Here is a 22,193-nt window from a genome sequence, read left to right as displayed (position 1 = left end):
ATTTAATTATTATTATTATTATTATTATTACAAGAAAATAATATAATAACACTGCACACATTAAACTATTATTTTGGTACCATTGGTTAATCTGGCACACTGACCTTTCTTTATTATTGTTTATGTTTATGATTTGCAAATATTCTCAACATTCAACTCATAAGCATTTATTATTTGTATAGTAATGTGTCTTAGAGCAAACACATACACCTCTAAATCACCGATTTATAGGATCACAAGATCAGTGAGTGGTATAAAGTACATTTTTATTTCGATACTAGAACTAAAGTGGCTCAAATAAGTTATATATTGTATAGTTTTATTACCCTACGACCTAATCATACCACCTATACGACTAATAACAAATTATGAATCTGGTCCTGTGCTTTTTTTTATAGGTCTACTTAAAAAGTAGGCCTATGTTTCCTCCTTAAACAAAGTATGAAGACAGTTATAGAACATCAGTAAAACAGCTTACAGAATAATATGAACTAAAGATAGTAAGAACGCTAAAGATATTGTTAACAGTGCCAAAAGTAAACAATTTAAAGTAATTATGTCGGATGAGTATCACCTTCTCCGCCATTACTTTATCTTTAGTAAGTCATGACGTTTAGTGTACCCACGATGGAAAACCAACAGAATGAGAAACTCATTCCTCCCTACTGCAATGAGGCAATTCAATGAAACCTGGAAACGTTGATCATTATACCCTTACACACACCAATCTTGCTTGTATTTTGTATTTTAAACGATGTATTTTATCTGTATTTTAAACGAGATAGTTCAAATTACACAGTAAAATCTCTATTCTTTTGTACACAAATGTTGTAAATAGAGAGGCATTAAAAAAAACTATGAAAAATAAACGGTGTGGTATAAAATGTTATCAGATGACTAAATATAGGTAATATAACTTGAATTTTATATTTCTAGTATTTTTTATTCAACTTCAGAATTGAACAATTGAACCCCTTGAATATCCTTATTACCCCGTATCTCACACGGGGTAATTTACTGTCCCAGGTTCCAGTAATTTGTTGGGTCACTGAATTGCAATTTTTGAGCATTTGACCTTTGATCTTAGTAAAAAATGCAAATTTTCGGAAGATCAAAACATTTCACATAACAATAAAACTAACAATTGCGGAAAGTCACAGTCATAAAATGTATTGTGCATTCTTCCTAAACGTATTAAATTACCTACTTAATTTAGCCTCAGTCACTTGAGGTAGAAACTTCCTCGCGTTTTCAAAGGTTGAAGTGCCTTAAATAAGTTTGGGAAAAACTGTTTTATTATATATTTGTCAAACACAACTCATAAACTGTTTCTATTTGCATAATGTGCTCTAGAGCAAACACAGATGTCTCTAAACCGCCGATTTATAGGATCACAAGATCAGTAAATAGTATAAAGGTACCTCTTTATTTAAATACTAGAACTCAAGTGCCTGGAATAAGACCTATATTATAGTTTTTTATCCTACGTATCATTCATTTGTGTTTTTTTGATCTGTTCGTACCACCATTAACCACTCACGAAACATGAAGCTGTTCCCCTACGTGTTACTTTTAGGTGCCGCCGTGGCAATGCCAAATCTGGAATGGGAGAAGTTTAAACAGAGATTTGGTAAGAACTAATTTGTTTTGACAATTTGGAATTTGGTAAACTTTTGGATTTTAATCTGTATCATATCAACCAGATCACTGTATGTTTTAGTAGTCCAATATTTTATTGGACTATAATTATACATGTAATGTAATTAAATAAGTAGTGATGATCTCATTCATTACCATATATCCCATTGTCTTAAGATTAATAAAGAATCGCATTTTTATAATTATCAGACAAAGCATACACCCCAGAAGAGGAAGTCTACCGCCGATCTGTATTTGAAGACAGCCAGAAGTTCATTCAAAAACACAACGCTGAATACGCCAAAGGACTTCACACTTATACTGTCGGAATCAACAAGTTTGCTGATCTAGTAAGTAACGTATTTCTTTGTGAAGAGCCTCTCGGCTGTAGCAACATTTAGGTGATCCTGTTTCATTGATTTACATTAATTTGTTCTGTCTGTCTGTTCGTCCTTGCTTTTTATATGTCGAAATAAATCATGATACGATTTCCATCTTATAGCCTAAGTAGGCTCATTAAAATGTAGTTTCCTGATGTATAATTTTAAATTTTTATTATGTTTTTTTTTGTATATAGACAAACGCTGAATTTGTTTCGATTTATAACGGTTATCGAAGAGTAAATACAACAAGGGGATCAACCTATGTAAAATCGGGTAATTTCAAAAATCAAGTGCAAGTAGATTGGCGCGCAAAGGGAGCGGTCACACCAGTAAAGAACCAGGTAAGATTAAAAACTACCACTTTCCATTAACTTAACAGATAATAACAGGCAAATATGGAATGCAGTCAATGATTGGCTAATTATATATGGTAATAATGAAGATTGAGAAAGTATCCATCAATAACATGTCTGAATATTCCACTCTTGTCAGAAAGGCCCACCCGGCTATGCAGGGATTATTTTCAAAAATTTAAATTATCGTCTCATAGGCTTCATCATCTTTTGCCTAAACCTAGGGAGAATCAGCACAACCTTAGACGTAAATATCCATTTCCTCTCACTAGAGTTTAAACCGAACGTTTAAAAAAATGTATAACTAACGTTGGCCTCTTTAATTCCTGTTAGTGTATTAAGAGTTTTTATTTTGTATTTTATCGTTTTTAATTTTGTCCGTTTCTAATTGTAATGTCCGGTCTTGTATTATAGTATTTTGCTTAGATGTACATAATATGTATTTTTCTAAAAGTTACTTATATTTTTATGCATACGATTTATATATTTTTATGCATACGATTTATATATTAAACTTCAATTTAATGTATTTTGAAATTGCAATAAATTTTCCTCGTATCGTATCGTAACTAGAGGGTACACTATATGTTTGATATTTGATAATGAAAAACAATTCCGAAATAAAAATAAAATAAAGCGGCAAGCCATTTTAGTTCAAGTTATGTATTTCCCTTTTAGTATTCGAAATATTGACTCATAATGGTGTTTTGGCACATTTTTGGGGGGTATTTACTATTTTTATAATAATGAATGTTTATGATGTTAAAGACCCATTTCCTACAATTTGTGACGGTCATGCCTTGTCTTAAATGTATGTTTTACGGTAAATTGATAGAGAGAAACAGTGCACTACTTAAGTAGCTCGCGTTGAATTTCTGCTCGTTGGCCGTCTTTAGTAGGCATAGCTGGTAAACATCGGTAACGTACGAACATCGTACACTAGCTATATCATGACGTTGTATAGTTGCTGCATTTATTGTCTTTCTGTTTTGATAAAAATTGGGGAAACCCGGAATTTTTGCTAAAAAGTTAGAAGTCCTCTATTTGTTTTGGCCTCACGATCAATCGAAAAGTGATTGAATTAGGCAAAAATATCAATCAGCGCACAATGCATGTTTGGATTTATAGCGGCCGCTAAAATTATTAGAATCGCCTTCTTTTTCACATTTTTAACCATTTAAAGACGAAAGTTATCTCAATAAATAATTAATAGAGTATTTATTTTTAAATTAAATGTAGTTTGTGACCTTAAATTAGATCATAAAAACATAATTTTTATAATTTACTCTACTTCTTTATTTTATGTTTAGGGACAATGCGGTTCCTGCTGGGCATTTTCCACTGTAAGTTTATAATTATTACTGTATATTTGTTTTGAAATATGACATATAGGCTTGGTTTCGTAATTCACTTTTCCTTCAGTCAAGTTAAATTCATTTAAAAATTATCATCATCGGTTTTTGGTTAAAATTGTTAAAACTATTAAAAGTATTATTAATATTAGCAAGTAGGCCTACAGTAAGTAAAGTAAATTCAGTGGGTCTTTGTATTAAATTATTTAATCTATCTGAAATTAAATTATTTACCTCCGCCAAAGAGGTATATGTAATCGTTCGAGGTGTGTCTGTTTGTTAGCAGGATTACTCAAAACGTTTTCTGGACCACTGTTATTAGTAATTAGTATTATTTTCAGACCCGCTAGTGTTAAAAAATAGGTAAATATTTTCAAAAGCCGGCGAATAGTCTTAAAGTAACAAGTAAACTGAAATTGCATTTTCTCGAGAATTGCTTGTCCATAAAACTTGATTGTTGTACAAGATGCAAGAGTTGTAATTTGTGATTTGTAATTTTAAAACATAATTTGATTAAATGTAGGTCTACATATTTTTTGATACGAGTAGTTTTAAAAAACACATTTCTTTTCAAATTCAACCGTTTGTTTTTGGCGTTCCTGTTCTATTGTTATTCAACTGAAATAATTGTTAGTGGAAAGACTGGTTACATAACCTTTACACCAAACTCGCATACACATGCTTGTAGTGAAATTAGCCTAATCTCCGGAGCTCGGCGTCCTGTTGTTAGATTATCTTGGTTGGATTGGGTACAAGATATATAGGACATACATCAACTTCAGCGCTATCTTTTAACGTATGTGCATGTTGCGTTGGTCAAAGATTTTTTAGTAGGCCTGCTGATTATCTGTTTTTATCTTCAATCACGAAGATCAATTATAATTCATTAAAATCAAATTATCATTATTAATTTATCATTATGATAATATTTAAAAAAGTTAAAATAAAAGTAATTTATATTATTATTATTGTAATGTAGACTGGTTCTTTAGAAGGTCAACATTTCTTAAAAACGGACCAACTGGTCGCCTTAAGTGAACAGAATCTTGTCGACTGTTCTGGAAAATTTGGCAATGAAGGTTGTGAAGGAGGTTTAATGGACCAAGCTTTTGAATATATCAAAGCTAACGGTGGTATTGACACAGAAGCAAGTTATCCCTACGAAGCAGTGGTACGGAGGTTACACATTTATTATAAGATAGTTTGTATTTTTATTATCAGTTCGCCAAATTTTATAGGCTTTCGAACACAATGCTTTATTTGACAGCCAATCATTAATAGTATCGCGATACATAATTTCGAATAAAGTACATTATACGAAAGGCCTAATGACGTAATTATTCCTATTATAAATACAATATGATTATACTGAACATACACTTATTGCTAAAATGTCATTGTAGGATGATGCATGCAGGTTTAATCCCAAAACTATTGGTGCTACTGTTACTGGTTACACAGATATCCCTACAGGCAGCGAAAGCGCCCTACAAGAAGCAGTAACGAAAATCGGACCAATCTCAGCGGGAATTGATGCTAGCAGCTACAAATTCCAGTTATATAAAGACGGTATTGATTTTGTAACGTTTTCTCTGTGACACCAAAATATTAAATGTACATACGATTTTATTTAAAAATTACGTTGTTTTAGTTACACAAACGTAACGAGATGTATACAAACGAGATGTTTGTATGGGTTCTAAGACTAGAGCTTTAACACGAACGTCAATTCAATCAACAGTTTCATCAATATTTATTTTTGTTTTTATCTTAGCGAGAAAGAGGTTTATATACTATATTTTTTGGTATTCTTTTTTCTAGTCACTTATGTAATATCATTTTTTTGAAATTTATCTCTTCAGGGCTAGAGCTTTAACACGAACAATTCAACTATATTTATTTTTCTGTCTTTTTGTCATCTCTTCATGGCTAGGCCTATACAACAAGTTAAATAATTTGTCAACACAGAATTACATTTTTAGGCCCAACGCTCCAAGCTAACAGATGATGAAAACAAAAGTAATTTAGAATACCTCCAAAATTAAAAATGATTGTCCGTTTGTAAATTGCTATATTGTTTACAACAACGAACTGAAATTGTATAATGTAATTGTTGTTTTGTTTGTTAACGTTTTTCGTCTTCCGACATTACGCTTTCCACAATTTGTTTCCATTTTTTTCTGTTTATGGCAGGATGGTTTGTTATGTAATACATTATGTTTATTGTTATATAAAGTTTGTGTAGTTTTCAATAAGTGACCATAATTTCCATCATCCCAAGACGGCCTAAAGTGGTCCAGAATTTAGATCGTGGTTTGGATTGCCTTTATAATGTATTTGAGTCGTCTGTAGCTATACCTTTCAGGGTCTTAAATTGGGATTCTGGTCCGAATTGCCATCAGAATTTAATGGAGTCCGTGACCATATCTATATCGGTGGTTTAAATGAATTAAACATCCGTCTTGTAGTGTTACGGCCTTAAACTTAAAAAAAGATACTAAACTGTGGTCCATAATTTAGATTCTGGCCCCGATTGCGTCAACAATTCTTTCATTATCACTATCTGTAGTTTAAATATGGTAAATATCCGACTTTTATAATTGACCTTATCCTGCTTACGAACAAACACACACACATACACACCCATATACAAACAAACAAATTGAATTAACCAATCTTCTTTGTTTTTGTATTCGTTACTGGACGGACTTTTTAATAAAAACAATTCAGTTTCAAGATCTTACTATAAATTAAATAAATTTAAAATTTCACCTAGGAGTTGTAAGTATGACATTTAACTCATAATGTAATGAATAATAGAAAAACATTAATTTGATCTTGGTATGTACTTACGTATCTTTTATTAGGAGTCTACGATGATCACAGTTGCAGTAGCGCATCGTTGGATCATGCAGTCTTGGTTGTTGGTTACGGCGAAGAACTTGGTAAATTATATTGGTTGGTAAAGAACAGGTTAGTATAACAAAATACACATAACCATAGAGGGCAGTCAAGGCCTCTTTCCAAGTTGCATCCAAAATAAATTGTTACCACATCACAACCGATAATGTATAATTAAAGGACACCCACATTCTTTGCCGATGACACATTTTAAGTTCACGAAATGTTGTTCAATTTAATTTAGTTCAATTTATTTCGGATTTTACAATGCAAACAATAACACATACATCAACATGCTAGACCCGGGGGACTCCAACAGTGAACTCAATCGCTTTCGATGGGACGTCCCAGCCAACAGTGACATCTTTACACATTTTAAATAAATAATAGATTGGTTAGGACCAAATATTGATTACTTCAAATCAGATCAAATATTAAACTCATAATATAAGTTCATAATAAATACATAACTGAATTATAAAATAGAAGATAAGCAACCATTTTGTCTTGTAACAATTTAAATTGTTTTGTTCGTATATTACTTTAACATAAATAATATTATATTCTGTGCCTATTGTGTTTTATTATCATATACATATGTATATATATATATATATGACTCTGCTCCTAACCAGAGCCATGTATTATGTCTCTACTATGCTCCTAAAGCAATTTGGCATACAATAATTTAACGAAAAAGCGATTAGTTAATACATCTTTACAGTCACAGTTAAAATAGAACTAAAACAAAAATAAATAAATAAATTAAAACGATTTTAATACAAGTGAATAGCTGTGGTAATTTTTTTTTATATTTCGTTTAGCTGGGGTACTGTATGGGGAATGGAAGGTTACATTATGATGAGTCGTGATAAAAGTAACCAGTGTGGAATTGCTACTGCAGCCAGCTACCCTCTCGTTTAGTTTCAGGTGAGTTAAAAATGTTCTACCGTCATGAAGACGATAATTGTAACAATGTATAAACGATTTAAATACGAATTAAGAGGATGATGATAACACTGGCGCTTCGGTTACTGTTCAAATTATGACTCTATTCGATTTTTAGAATTGTAACAATATAAATGATATAAATAAGACGATAATGATATTGTGAATAATAGTAATATCACTTTTCGATTTTCCCAACTGTACCCTTTTTCAGCCTACAATGCAGTTAAAAACACTATTCATACAAACTTCTAACAAATAAATAAATAAATAATGGGTTATTGTGATAATTGTTTTCGTGTTTATACGGTTAGAAATTTTAACAAAAAAAATGTTAAAAAATAAGGCCTTTTTAAAATGAATATAACTCTTCAGAATGGAAGGTGACCCCCAATTTTTTTACCTTTTTATGGAAGCCAGTGAGTTGTAGAGTGTATATACACATTAGACGTACAAAATGATATGACGTCATCATTTGGCCACATGAATTTATAAAATAGTGTTTTTTTCCCTTTTGTCATAGACCACCATATTCAACAGAGCAAAACTCGCTTATCTGTGATAGATTTTCTTTTAATTTTTAATATATTCTACCTTAACCAATTATTTTACTTATGAGTTGCCAATATTTCATTTTGATGACATCATCATCTCTTAAAATTTGAATAACGGTGGCTACGTAATTTAACCTACAACGTATATTTGAATACCTTACAGCTCTTATGAATTAAAGTTGACCTTGATGTTTATAACTTATTATGAGAGCTGGTGAAATGTAGAAATGAATTCATATAAAAATTAAGCCTATCGAATGTTGTGACGTTATCATATGGCCAGTTGAAGTTAAAGAGTAGTTTTTTCATCTCTTTCGTCAAAGTTATACACATTTTAAAGAGCGCGCACCGCGCTTCTACGTGCCAAAATTTCTTCCAATTGTTATATTTTATTGCTCAATTCATTATCTTTCGATATTGTTATCCACAAGTTTATTTTGATAATGTCATCAGTGCCAAAAAATTAGAACATGATGTGTGTCCGTAATTTCACCAATGCTACACTGTATATAGATATACAGTATATACTGTACATAATGTATATGGCATATAATAGGCACAACTCAGCACTATAGGCGTATAATAAGATGACATCAACGTTTTCCGATTATAATGTTAACATACGTGCATGTTTAAAAAATATTAATGTCAATAAAATGATAAAAATGATCACCTATAATTCGTCAAAGCATCACATAACAGATTATTATACTTTACTTTTTTGACGATGAGTACCGTGAACTTACCGGGTCTTCGGGGTTTATATTAACGGATTCTGCCCCCCCCCCTCCAACCACCCCAAAATGCAATTGATTTAGCAACCAGACAACGCCAGGCTAAGCTACTATGGACATGTTTGTACGTTATCGTTGTTTCCTGCAGGTTTTGGAGTAGAGCTTATTACACAATCAAAACCCAAGTGCGTCGATCAGAACTACATAAGTATAGTTCGCATCGTTGATCGGAAATAAAAAAATGCACCTTGTTTTTCTCTTTTATCAAAATCAACCATAGATGGTACATTTTATGACCAGAAATGACCCGTTTCATTATTTTTAAAGTAATATATACGCAGTGTTCTTACAAACGGTAAAATATTTCATGGATGTTGTCTTTAAAAACAATGTATAACCAATTTTAGAATAGCCTATATAAAACCACTATATTTACACATACTGTTATATCTTATGTGTATATTTATTGCATCTTTCATTGTGTACAACGTATACATACAGATTACCAACCATGGTTATATCGATCTCCCTTAACCCCTTAGTCTCCCAATCCAGACACTACACATACTTTTACCTTTTTTTGTATAGATTTGCTTGGCTACAATTACTTTCGACGCTGCTGCTTATGCTTATACAAGAAGAGAATCGCTTTATATTTGGTCTGGTAACATTCAACTAAAAAAAGTTGACATTGTCAACACAGGATGATCTAACGAGCTACGTATATACAAATGTAGGTTACCACCGTTTAGTGGGCTGTATTTGTGTCTTTAACTAAATTGATAATTCGCTTTTTTTTCTCTAATAGTAGCATATATAATATTATTATAGTTATAGAGATTATGACATCATCATCGTCTATATAACCAGTATCACTATACTTGTTATCATTATAACATTCAATTTTTGCATCACTGTAACTTTGACACACTATTCAGCTAAATATTCAACTTTGACTTTTGTTAGAAGCATACTTACTTCAACATCCCCCCTCCCTCCCTCCCAAAAAGGAAAAACCTACAAGTGGCCAACAAGACATACTATTTACTAGCCATTCCGTATAACAAAAAAAAAATAATATAACAAAAGCAAAAAAATGGAAAATAAAAATCTTCATGACTTCATCATGACGTAAACACGTAAAACAATTAAATTAACGGCTTATTTCAAAATAATAATTTATACAAGTAGTAACAAGCTAAGACAAATTACAATAATTGGAATTTTAATTTTATGTACATATTTTTGTTTCTGTTATTGTTGCAAATTCCATTTAAGTCACTCGATTAGCAACATTGTTTATCCTTTGCATTATTTTGTTTTTGATGCTAAAATAATTAATATTAATTACTAATTACTCAGTCAATAATTTGTGTGACAATTGTATCTGTATCATGTCGTCTGATCTTGTTACTTTTATCATATAATATAGTCTGATAATTTAATAGCAATCGTATATCACATTATTGATGAACTGTAAACATTTTATGATATTAAAACTGCATGCTTTTATCCTATTCTCTACTCGTTTTGTGGTGTATGCGTTCAATAAGCGACTTAGATAACTCCAGAGGGCGCCGAATTTACAAGGTCAATCGGGACAAAAAGTTCCATCCAACCCGGGGCTAGCGCGACGATGCAAATTTACATCACTACACTTCAAATAGAACTTTTTGTCCCGATTGACCTTGTAAATATGGCGCCCTCTGGAGTTATCAAAGTCGATTTAATGGTTAACTATGTACAGTATACATATTCAGAAAAGGAAGCTTCTTTGACTTTTGTTTTTCACTTGTTAACCTAAGTCTGATTCACTAAACAATTAGAAATCTTCTAAAATAAATAATTGAATATACAGCTCTAAAATACAGAGTAAGTTATATTATACATTATACTATGATTCATAGTTCATCTTCTATATAAATACAGTATACTAACAGAGATTTCGCAACGCTACGAATACGATAACGAAAACGGATTTGTCACGCACACTTATTCGTATTCGTAAGCTAGTAACAATCTTGTTTCACATGACAACGATTGTAAACCCTAGTAATGCTGCAACGTGCTCCACTAGTTACCACCTGTTGATAATGTGTTTAGATAATATTTAAACAATTGTCTTCCTTATTTAAGTGATTCTGTTTAGTTTTAGTTTCATATTTCACGTTCTTACTAAGTGTAATACAATAGCACTAATTAAGGTAAATATTAACTCTTTAAAGACGCGAGGTTTCTACCTCAAGTGACTGATGCTAAGAAAGAGAGACATTATATTTAACATTAAGCAGGCAAGCAGGCGATGTATAAGTTTTGTTTCTTTATATAAATTATGCCTAATTATGACATAGGCGAGCACAATGGAAACACTTCGGGACAAATCTCAGCCCTAGATACCTACCTCATTCGTCTCATCTGTACCACGAAACGTAGACTTGATAACATTAGTTCTCGCTATTACGATATTATTCCATATTTTTATCTTAGGAAGATATTGTAAATGGTTTTAAAACAAAATGTTTGATTATTTTGAAACTACTGATCATGCATATAATACAAGAATTAATCATTATTTAAATTTAGCCATTCCCCCTTGTCGTATTAATTGTGGACGATTTAGAATTTCTTTTTCTGGTGCTGTTATTTGGAATGATTTACCTTTAGAATTACGAACAATTACATCTATATTTACTTTCTCTAAACAACTTAAAGAACTACTTCTATTTAAGTATATATAAGAATAATCTATAATTTACAATGTTTTATATATACAGATATTACATAGCCTATGTAAATACGTGAACGTGATTGGTTGAAACTGCGTCACATGACTACCGCTGCGAGGATCGTAAATCGTATATATCCTCGAGAACGATGATATTGACCGATTAATTTTCGCGTAATTATCGTGTCCCCTGTCATTAAACATATACATTCTCGAGTTCGATGATATTGACTGTGTAATTTTCGTGTGGCAACACTCGCGTTTGCCGATAAACAAAAGTCATCTACTGGATCTTGAACCTGGGTGGAATTGTCACTCCATCGCAAGACAACGCTTCTACCGCTGCGCCACGGAGCTTGCTTGAAGAAATTAATCATCTAAACTATTTAAACTATGCATACATAGCGCCCTCATTTGTTATTAGTCCTCCCTAAATGTGATGAAACACCGTTTGTGATTGGTCAATACTCACGGTAGTCACTTAGTAACTAGTACGCACTGAACATCCGGTGATTCGGCTCCTCGAAGAGAAGAAGACGAATTGTTTATTCGGCCTACCTGATTATAATATTATTATTAATAGGCTTATTGATGGAAATTCTTCTGTTAATTTAAACGACCTAGGCCTAAGTGAATAGTTTATTGCCAAGGAATCATTAATTAGTAATTATCTGTATATTATTCTTCGCAAGGTAAGGTGTCTAGGCAGGCTTGTTTACATACAATACAAATACTATAGGAGGACTATAGGCCTAGCCTAGCTTCACCCAACCCAGCAGACTTGTTCTTGGCTATATAATATAACAGCTATCGCCTTTTATATCGGTTAAATATAAGATTTGACATCCCCTCGGGAATGATATTATGTTCTCGGGGAATATATATTTCCCTCAGCTGGCGCTTCGGGAAATATATATTCCCTCGAACATAATATCATTCCCTCGGAGATGTCAAATCTTATATTTAACCTCTAAGCAGTCAATATCTGTATAATATTATCTATTGAACTGATATGGTTTTGTTTATTACAGTATAGTACATACAGCACTTTATGTTATGTTATGTTATTTATTTATTATTCAAAATTTTTTGTTTTGATTTTGACATCAAATTTTTATTTTCTTTTAAGTTCTGTTATTTATTTGTCAATTTCGTAGCTTAAGTTTAGTTAAGATAAAAGGTACCAAGCTTGATTAGCTTCGGCTATACCTTGGCTACCTTTTGTATTGAAAATTGTTTTTGTTTGATACAATAAAGAAGAATCATTAAGATTTTATCGGCAGATTTTCAATCAAACGTGGTAGAAATAATTTCCGGGTTCACGTTGTCATCACCTTGCAACTTCCTGGTTTCAACTAAGTTGTCAGTTGGTGGCGATAGCCATTTTAATTATTTGATTATTTTTTGACCAAAATAAAAATTATACTGCAAATTAATAAAGATCAAATTAAATATATTTCATAAAGCATCGGAGTTGTGGCTTGGTGGTTATGATGCTTGGCTACCACTCTAAGGGTCCTGGGTTCAAGTCCCGTCACATGTCAGGATTTTTTCTAAGGACCAAATTACTCCACTCCCAAAGACTTGTAATAAGACTTTGTTTATGTAGAGCATCTTGTGTATATGTTTGTCTTGTGAACCTCTGAGGGTCCCTAATGATCAGCAATCACTGGATGGATCACCCTCATTAAATATGGTTAAAAAAAAAAAAAAAAAAAAAAAAAAAAAAAAGTATATTGTTGGGAATAGTGTATAAAATTACATCAGGAGAACTGATGATAAGACCTTTTGAAATCGAGTGAACCCTGATAGCCTAGTTGTTGACTAAGCTGACAGGAATAACTGTGATCTATGTGTCCCGTTAGGACCCTGGGATACTTCTGCTCATGTTGCAAGCCGTCTAAAAACGTCTTTCTTCTTAGGCCGAAACGGTCCACCGTGTCGCGGAAGTTAGTTTAAAAATGTTTAAACTAAATAATGTATTAATTATACCAATTAGGATGGTATTTACTTGAAAACGCCCAACACCTCCCCAATAAAACAACACTTAGAATAATAATCGCCGCCCCCATCCCTCAACCATCTAATAAATGCCGCCCCATCCACATTTATACACACAATATTGTATTATATTTATAATTCAATTATATTACTTTTAGTAGTGTTCATCGGACTGTTATCTACAATTTACTTAGCATTTTTTATTCTTTGTTACCACTTTATATATCTATTAAAGGGTTTTATTTGATTATAAATGTTACCATATTATTAAAACTAAAAAAATAAACGTATTCCTCGAGTAAGCACCTCCCTCAAATGAACTCCTTCCCATCACGTGTTATATCACTTGACAACTGAAACCAATTATTTATAATTATATGAGACTATCAGACGTTATCATTTAGGTTTTGCATTTGAATCTGTTCGTACGAAACATGAAGATCTTTCTCTGTGTTTTACTTATTGGTGTTTCGGTAGCAAAATCTAATCCGAAATGGGAGATGTTTAAAAAGACGTTTGGTAAGTTGAAAGTACTGTAATTTATATTTGGTAAAACAAAAGAAAGCCCAGATGATAATTAAATTGTATATGTTTATGTCATTTTGAAAATTTCCAACGCGAAGTTTGCATCCTAGAGGAAATTAATGTATCTTCTTGTATTCTTCTTGGCAGTTTAAACATTAAAAATGTTCATTATTATCAAATTTGTTTTAACATAACTTTTGCCATATTTTGCCTGTAATCGTTTGATCAGTTTTATCTTGTATCGTATGCAGTGAAAAATAAACTAATTATTACTTTTAAACTATAGTTCGTGCTATGATATATTATTTGTTTTGTTGTTGTTCACTTTTAGTTATAACAAAACAAGGCCATATACATGGCTGGCCTAGTCGCGTGTTAAAATTTGAGGTAGTGATTACTGACCGACCGACCGACATAGTGAGCTATAGAGTCGCATTGTACGTATAACCATGTGTCTTTTAGTTTGTTTGCAATACAAATAATAACGATTTAATTTGTATAATTAGGAAGTGTGGTTCTTTTAAACAAGGCCATATACATGAATGCAGTCGCGTGCGCAAATTTGAGTTAGTGTTTACCGACCGACAAACAGACCGACCGACCATCAAACCAACCGATATATGTTAAAACCGTTTCCTACAATGTCTACTCGGCTTCTTCCATTTTGCATATTAAATAGGAAACCCGCCACAAATAATATTGGTTGTGAATCATATTGTCTAAATGATTACTGAACAAATATCAAATAAATGCGTTATGTATTTCCAGACAAGGCATACACCGCAGAAGAGGAAGTCTACCGCCGATCTGTATTTGAAGACCACCAGAAGTTCATTAAAAAACACAACGCCGAATTTGAAAAAGGACTTCACACTTATACTGTCGGAATCAACAAGTTTGCTGATCTGGTAAGTATTGAGGGCGCTATAAAATTAATTTACGCTGAAATTATGTTACAATCATAGCACCCGAAGGACATACCATGAATTATATTTATTCTTGTACACTGTGTTTTCGACTTCAAAGTATTATACGTATGAAACGCCATGTGTGCCAAAATATTTATCCTTTTAGAAATATTTAGTCGATTAAGTAGGCACCATGGTAGGCATAATTCGATTTCCACCACAGCTTAGTTCACATTGTATGTTGCATACTGGATCTACTTAACATTACATTAATGATTTAAACCTGGCTAATTCAACGCCGTCTAAAAATATATTCTAATTCAACAAGGAAACGGTAGGCTTATTTAAGTCGTATAACTCGTATTACATTTCCCCAAAGTTGTTTCAATTTGGAGTAGACCTAGCTATACGGTATTTATTTTGTAGACGGACGATGAATTTGTTTCATTTTTCCTTGGTTATTTAAAAATGAACACAACTACAGGAACAATGTATCAGGAGCCAAGTAATTTTGAAGCTCAAAATGCAGTAGACTGGACAAAACGGGGTTACGTAACACCTGTAAAAGACCAAGTAAGATTTTTGTTTTGTTTTTTGTTGGTTCTTCTCACTTTTATTTCTTCAACAATGTTGATGAACATGCTGTTCTGAACACAATACAAGCCTATATTCCATTTTTATACCTTTTAAAACTAGTTTAAAATGTCGTTTTCTGCTTTTAATTTTATTGTAGTTTCTATACCATTTTCCCCGTCGTATCATGCGTATTGGTTACGCTTGCATGGTTCCTCAAAACGCATCTCGATGACGTAAGCGCAACGCATAATTTATAATCATAAGCGATGCCGCTTGTCATTAGTCGATTCGCTTGCGTCGGTGCTTGTGTTACACGCAACGGCAAGTACTTTGACCAATCATAAACTACTATTCGTGTTATTCGCGCTTATACTTAGCCAAATTACTGTTTACGTGCGTCGCGTGTACGTTAATAGTGAGTTTTAGATGTGCGACAACAACGATTAACTCATAACGATATTGCATTTGTGTAGGCATGATGGACATGATGGTGGGATGGTGTAAAAACTGCTGTCACAAATTTTAACAACACAATTTGTAATCATTTTTATTTTTATAATGTTTGCATATTACATTGTTTCAAATCTTTTGTTTTTCAAGAAATATTGCCAATCTGGTTGGGCATTTTCTGCAGTAAGTTGAAATTGTTCTCTATTTACTAAAGTGTTAGACATTTGAGATCGTTATGATTATTGTATACATATATCTGTTATGATACTTGATTGAGGATTTTGTCTTTCTCGTTACGCTTTAATTGTCTTTAATAATTACTGTTTCTATTATACAAATCATACCATTTTTTAAATACTGTAGGCTGGTTCTGTAGAAGGTCAGCATTTCAGGAGATCCTACAAATTAATCTCTCTCAGTGAACAGCAACTTATGGACTGTTCTCGAGACTACTCCAGTTGTTACAGTTCTAGGAGATATCCGGACGACGCTTTTAAATATATCAAAGCTGAAGGTATTGAATCAGAAAAAGACTACCAATATAAAGGACAGGTACGGCCAGATGACATTTTTAAAAACATGTATACATAGAACGTCACAATGAGTAACATAACATACTTTTAAGTTCTGTCTACACTATCAAACAAAATGTGATGTGCCCATAATGGACACGATGACGTCACATCAATACTATATTTGGGCATATCATTATCATATTTGGGCACATCACACTTTTTTTAGTGTAGACAGAGCTTTAGAGAGTTCACATCAAATATCCATAATACTAATCCATGAAAGTAAAATATCCATTTCAAAACAGTTCTGTATGTCAGCTTTTTATATAACATCTAAGTAGGTTCTTGTAATTTCATTCAGATTTCTAGAATGAAAGGCATAAACTAGGCCTGACTGCACCTAGCCTAGGCTACATTTGAGATTAAACGTATGCCTAGGATAGGTTAGGAAATATCTATTTATTTTTTTATAACATACCAACAGAAGGTATTTACCTCTATAGCCTACCTGACCGCACATTATTTGTTTTGGTGTTTATTTTTTATCAGTCTGCGTAATCATGTAATTTGGTAATTGCATCGTCACTCTCGACAGAAGAAAATTGCAAGAGATCGCTAAGTGTTGTTATGGGAGGTTGAGCATAGTTCCGGTCTTCAACCGGTTGATAGCAATTCACCGCGCTCTCACTGGAACGCGTGTGCAAAGCCACTGGAGCATGCGCAAAACTGTCGTTTAAGACGTCGCGCCTCTTCCGGTAAAATTGGGAATTCACCGCGCTTTGTAGAGCGATTGACACTTATTGTGACCTACAATCTTCCAATCAAATGACAAGAATCTAGTTATATAAAGCGCGTTAATTATCACCATTAGATATCTAATTCCAAATGACATGTGAATCTTGATGCGTAATTAACCAATCAAATTGCAAGAATACAATCGTCGGGTGTATAGAGTATCACGGTGCTGATGTCACGACGGTAGGTGGCGCTGCGTGGTTGCTAGCGCCAGAGCCATATATAGAGAGAGTTACGACTTTGCGTTCACGGATTTTAGAAAGTCACGTGGTGTGCACGCCGGCCATGTTTGTGTCCAACTATGCCTATGTAGCGTATGGAGTTGAGTCATTTGCTTAAAAATTGTATAACATTCACAAGGCTTTAAATATCGAATTTAATATCAAAACAATCAATTTGTTTAAAGGTTTTTGTTAAGATAATAACGAAATCATAAAGTTACTGCGAACATGATTTTAAACAACAAAATGTAAAAACAATGCATTACTATAGAGAATCGCTGTACAAACTAAACGCGCACGCGTAGAGCGTGCATGGAGCGCACAACCAGAGCCGTTCCCAAATTGCTATTTTTGTTGTTTTAAATCATGTTCGCAATAACTTTATAATTTTTTTATTATTTTAACAAAAACCTTTAATCAAATTGATTGTTTTGATATTAAATTCGATAATTAAAGCCTTTTGAACGTTATACATTTTCAAAACAAAAGACTCAACTCCATACGCTACATAGGAATAGTTGGACACAAACACGGCTTCTAATCCATTCAATGACGTAACTCTCTCTATATATGGCTCTGGCTAGCGCAACCAAAAATGCGTTTAGCCTGCCTGAGTGACTCCAAGATCACCAATGGTTTGGAATAGGCTTATTGAAGTAGTCATTTTAAAACATAATAATTTTCAATAAAAACAAACTAAAATTTCAAAAGATCACTAAACATTTGTTTTTAATAATCTATTTATTCTTCAACTACAGTTTAAGTTTAAAAAAATCAAGCTAAGATACGTAATTTGATAGAAATACAGATCTTTACTGTTTATCAACATAGTAGCGCTGAACGCATTTTTTGGTTGGCTAGCAACCATACAGCGCCCTCTATCGTTGTGACGTCACACCGTGATACTCAATACTAGGGAAGAATGACTTATTCAGTATTTCACTTTTACCTCATCAAATCTATGACGACATTACATAGTGTTCTTAATTTATTTTAAATGTTGTAGTCTGGGGTATGCAAGTACAATGCTAGCCTAGTTGTTGCTACAGTTACCAGTTACGTACACGTTTCTAACAATGAAAGAACACTAATGAGCGCTGTGGGTTCTGTTGGACCAATCTCGGCTATGATGGATGCTCGTTCCTCTTCATTTCGGTCATATCGTCAAGGTATTAGTTTAAGTATTTTATCGTCAGCAATGCGCTATGGCGAGTACTTCATGCCTTCATCAATCATTATGCGATTTCCGCCAAGTAATAAAGATAAAAGTAAAACAAAATTAGTTTAATAATATAATAGTAGGCTTAACTATGTGATCAGGGGTGTGGAGGAAAGAGGAGAGAGAGGAAAAGAGGGGAGATAGAAACAAACTGTTTGTTCAAGCATAGAACTTAAAGCTGGCATAAGTAGTTGAACAACTGTACGATTTGAATATACCTGTACATACATTTTAAAACGGCAATACTGTATGTATAATGCTATTAAATTCACAACTTGTAAATTGTACGTATTAACGAAAACGATTATATTATGCCAAAGCCTGTTTCTTGTTGTATCTTAGTCTGTCTTTAAAACAAATTATTGCCTCGTGAATGTCTGCACATGCGCACTTTATTGTTGTACTGTTGTATTATCTGATTGGTTAGAAAATTAACCGATAATTTTGTTATGGCTGCTAAAACACGGCCTTATTAGGAGTTTACTCTGATTCAAGATGCAGTCGCACATATCTGAATCATGGAGTCTTGATTGTTGGTTACGGTGACGATCGTCAATCCGGTAATCCCTATTGGTTGATTAAAAACAGGTGAGTATAAGATCATTGTACACCCTGATAATATAAGGACCAAGTTTTTACTACAGTATATACTATACTGGGATATTATGAACATAAAGCACTGTGTTGTGAAAATAGAAAAGCAGACATTCATAGTAAGCTATTACGAAAGTAATTTGCCAGTCATCAAAACTACCGCATGTGATTGATCAAATTATGCATGTTGCGCATACATCTTTTCAGTGACGATATAGAGGGCGCGAATTCCTTAATTACTGATTTCTGAAACAGTTTGCCACATATTTACGGATATGTTTTGAATTTCTTTTAGCTGGGGTACTTCTTGGGGAATGAGAGGTTACTTTAAGATATCCCGTACAAATAACACGTGTGGAATTACCACTAGGGCCAGCTATCCAAGAGTTTAATTTTAGGTAAGTTAAAATTAGTTAATTATTTAGTTATCCCACCCGCTCGATTAAAAAATGAATAAATAAATCGCCTTCTTAGTTTTAAATTATGGATACGGCCACAATTATGCAAAAGAAAAGGAAAAACCAAAAACCAAAAACAAAAACAACTTCAGTTTATAATAAGTTAAAAAGATTCAGCAAAGATAATTATGGCGACGTTAACTTGATAACAGTGACATTACATTTTGATTGGCTGTTTAAGCACCCGTTCTTTGTAGGCTACCTGTATTTAGATTTCTCCAGTATTATAAGAAAATTTGGTAAATAAATACAACATCACATGTATTTCATATTTATCTCCAATTATCATACCATAAACAAATCATTAACATAAAACCATGATGCGGGCACCACATGTGATACAACAGCAGTAGTAGAAGCAAAAACAACATCAGCAGCAGCAACAGCAGCAGCAGCAACAGCAGGAAAGCAACAGCAGGAAAGCAACAGCAACGACAGTAGCAGCAACAGCAGCATCAATAACAACAGCAGCAACAACAGTAGCAGCAACAGCAGCAGCAGCAGAAACAACAACAGCAGCAGCAACAACAAAACAGTAGCAGCAAAAACAACAGAAGCAGCAATATCAGCAGCAGCAGCAACAACAGTAGCAGCAACATCAGCAAAGGAGCAACAGCAGCAAAAGAGCAACATAAACCACATCAGTATCAAGAATCATAGCAGCAACAGCAACAGCAGCAGCAGCAACAACAGCAGCAGCAACAACGGCAGCAGCAGCAACAATAGCATCAGTAAAATCAGCAACAACAACAGTAGTAGCAGCAACAACAACAATAGTAACATCAACAACAGTAGCATTACCCCCTGTAGCAGCAACAGCAGCAACAACAGCAGCAACAACAACAGCAGCAGCAGCAACAGCAGCAGCAACAACAGAAGCAGCAGCAACAACAACAGCAGCAGCAACGACATCAGCAAAAACAGCAGCAGTAACAACAGCAGCAACAGCAGCAGCAACAGCAAAAGTAGCAGCAGCAACATCAGCAGCAACAACAGTAGCAACAACAACAGCAGTAGCAGCAGCAACATCAACAGCAGCAACAACAGTAGCAGCAACAACAGTAGCAGCAACAACAGTAGCAGCAACAACAGCAGTAGCAGCAGCAACATCAGTAGCAACAACAGCAGCAACAACAGTAGTAGCAGCAGCAGCATCAGCAGCTACAACAGCAGCAGCAACAATGGAAGAACTAATGTCAGCATAATTCATTCATTTCATCTTTTATTTCGGAAAAAATAATACAGAGTGCAAAATTCTCCATATGTCAAGAACAAATTAGTGTCTACAAGAAATAAACACAAATAGTAAATACAGCATCAACTAATAATGCTATCATACTTTGGACTAGAAAACACACTTCATCTGCAAGGAAAAATTTACTTAGGTGTTTATCAATCTTGATATAATAACAAATTTACAACCTACACCTATAATACATAAAGTCATAAGCCGTCAGACATGAATGAATTGAATAAATGAATAACGATTGAAACTTACTCATTTGGTTTTTGTATTTTTGTTGCAATCAATAATCTTTTGTTTAATTCTAGAAAGTGTGTACGGTCATTAAAGGGTATAAGCGATATATAAACAGCAGTTCAATTATGCAAATAACCCACAATGCATTTATATTTTATTCTTTTTTCTTCTAGATTTACATTGTAGGTCAATTGTTATCGATGATAATACGTAATACGTACATTAAAATTTTGAAGTGGTTAGCAGGCCTAGTAAAATCATCTAATTGTTGGAAATGTAGAAAATGTAAAAACAACGCACACACATATTATTCTGATGCACGCGTTCAGGTGATGGTAATGCTGAAGTGACATGTCGAATGTAGGAAGATAAACATAGATGATTCTCTAAACTAAAAATTGGCAGCGTAATAGTTTTTTTTTCTTAATATATGATATGAATTTTCGGAGGTTTTCTGAACAAGAAGATAATTCAAATAAAAATTACATATTTTATTAATAATATGAATTACTTAAACCTTTCGTAAGAAAGTGAACTTTCCGTAGTCCGATTTTGATCTAAATAGTTGTTTAGCAATATCTTGTTCTCAATCACTCGACGCAGATGTACCAATAGAGTAATAATAGATTGCGCATACGATTTCTAAATGTTGTTGATCCTGGTTAGTGGCAACAGACATGGTGTTCAAAGAGCGTGATTGTTTGATTGGCACCGGTGCTTTTGCATAGGATAGCGCGGTGGAAACTCTTTTGATGTCACCGTAGATATCTTTCCTCCTACTTATTTTGTCCATGATTCAATCATCATTTAGTTTCATATTATAAATAAGTTATAAATATTAAACTATATAACTATTATATCAA

At 33.2% G+C, this 22,193-nt stretch overlaps 3 protein-coding genes across 3 annotated transcripts in view; all 3 read left to right on the top strand.

The window, feature by feature from the left end:
• Positions 1 to 16,995, top strand: part of LOC144848529 (procathepsin L-like) — a 27,221-nt gene extending 10,226 nt beyond the window's left edge. Inside the window, exon 9 of the mRNA XM_078705319.1 lies at positions 16,985 to 16,995. The gene's annotated coding sequence lies outside the window, so the exon portion shown is untranslated. The remainder of the gene's footprint in view (positions 1 to 16,984) is intronic.
• LOC144848999 (procathepsin L-like) lies at positions 1,546 to 9,602 on the top strand. Its single transcript, XM_078705951.1, has 9 exons — positions 1,546 to 1,630; positions 1,849 to 1,988; positions 2,216 to 2,362; positions 3,685 to 3,717; positions 4,706 to 4,897; positions 5,130 to 5,295; positions 6,594 to 6,699; positions 7,452 to 7,557; positions 9,452 to 9,602. The coding sequence occupies exons 1-8, from the start codon at positions 1,546 to 1,548 to the stop codon at positions 7,549 to 7,551; spliced, it is 969 nt and encodes a 322-aa protein (XP_078562077.1). The 3' UTR covers positions 7,552 to 7,557; positions 9,452 to 9,602.
• LOC144848531 (procathepsin L-like) lies at positions 14,002 to 22,193 on the top strand. The gene is made up of 9 exons (XM_078705320.1): positions 14,002 to 14,108; positions 14,883 to 15,022; positions 15,449 to 15,595; positions 16,199 to 16,231; positions 16,412 to 16,600; positions 18,586 to 18,748; positions 19,275 to 19,386; positions 19,688 to 19,790; positions 21,504 to 22,193. The coding sequence occupies exons 1-8, from the start codon at positions 14,024 to 14,026 to the stop codon at positions 19,782 to 19,784; spliced, it is 966 nt and encodes a 321-aa protein (XP_078561446.1). The 5' UTR covers positions 14,002 to 14,023; the 3' UTR covers positions 19,785 to 19,790; positions 21,504 to 22,193.

This window comes from Antedon bifida, chromosome 7 (assembly GCF_963402885.1).
Source record: "Antedon bifida chromosome 7, ecAntBifi1.1, whole genome shotgun sequence".
NCBI lineage: Eukaryota > Metazoa > Echinodermata > Crinoidea > Comatulida > Antedonidae > Antedon > Antedon bifida.
This window is presented reverse-complemented; position numbering and strand designations above follow the sequence as displayed.

Bases quoted from the DNA above. Each gene is read 5' to 3' on its own strand.
- LOC144848999 (XM_078705951.1), top strand. From the start codon at position 1,546: ATGAAGCTGTTCCCCTACGTGTTACTTTTAGGTGCCGCCGTGGCAATG. The intron at 2,363-3,684 runs GTAAGATTAAAA...TTTTATGTTTAG, and splicing joins TCACACCAGTAAAGAACCAG to GGACAATGCGGTTCCTGCTG. The intron at 5,296-6,593 runs GTATTGATTTTG...ATCTTTTATTAG, and splicing joins ATTCCAGTTATATAAAGACG to GAGTCTACGATGATCACAGT.
- LOC144848531 (XM_078705320.1), top strand. From the start codon at position 14,024: ATGAAGATCTTTCTCTGTGTTTTACTTATTGGTGTTTCGGTAGCAAAA. The intron at 14,109-14,882 runs GTAAGTTGAAAG...ATGTATTTCCAG, and splicing joins GATGTTTAAAAAGACGTTTG to ACAAGGCATACACCGCAGAA. The intron at 18,749-19,274 runs GTATTAGTTTAA...CGGCCTTATTAG, and splicing joins ATTTCGGTCATATCGTCAAG to GAGTTTACTCTGATTCAAGA.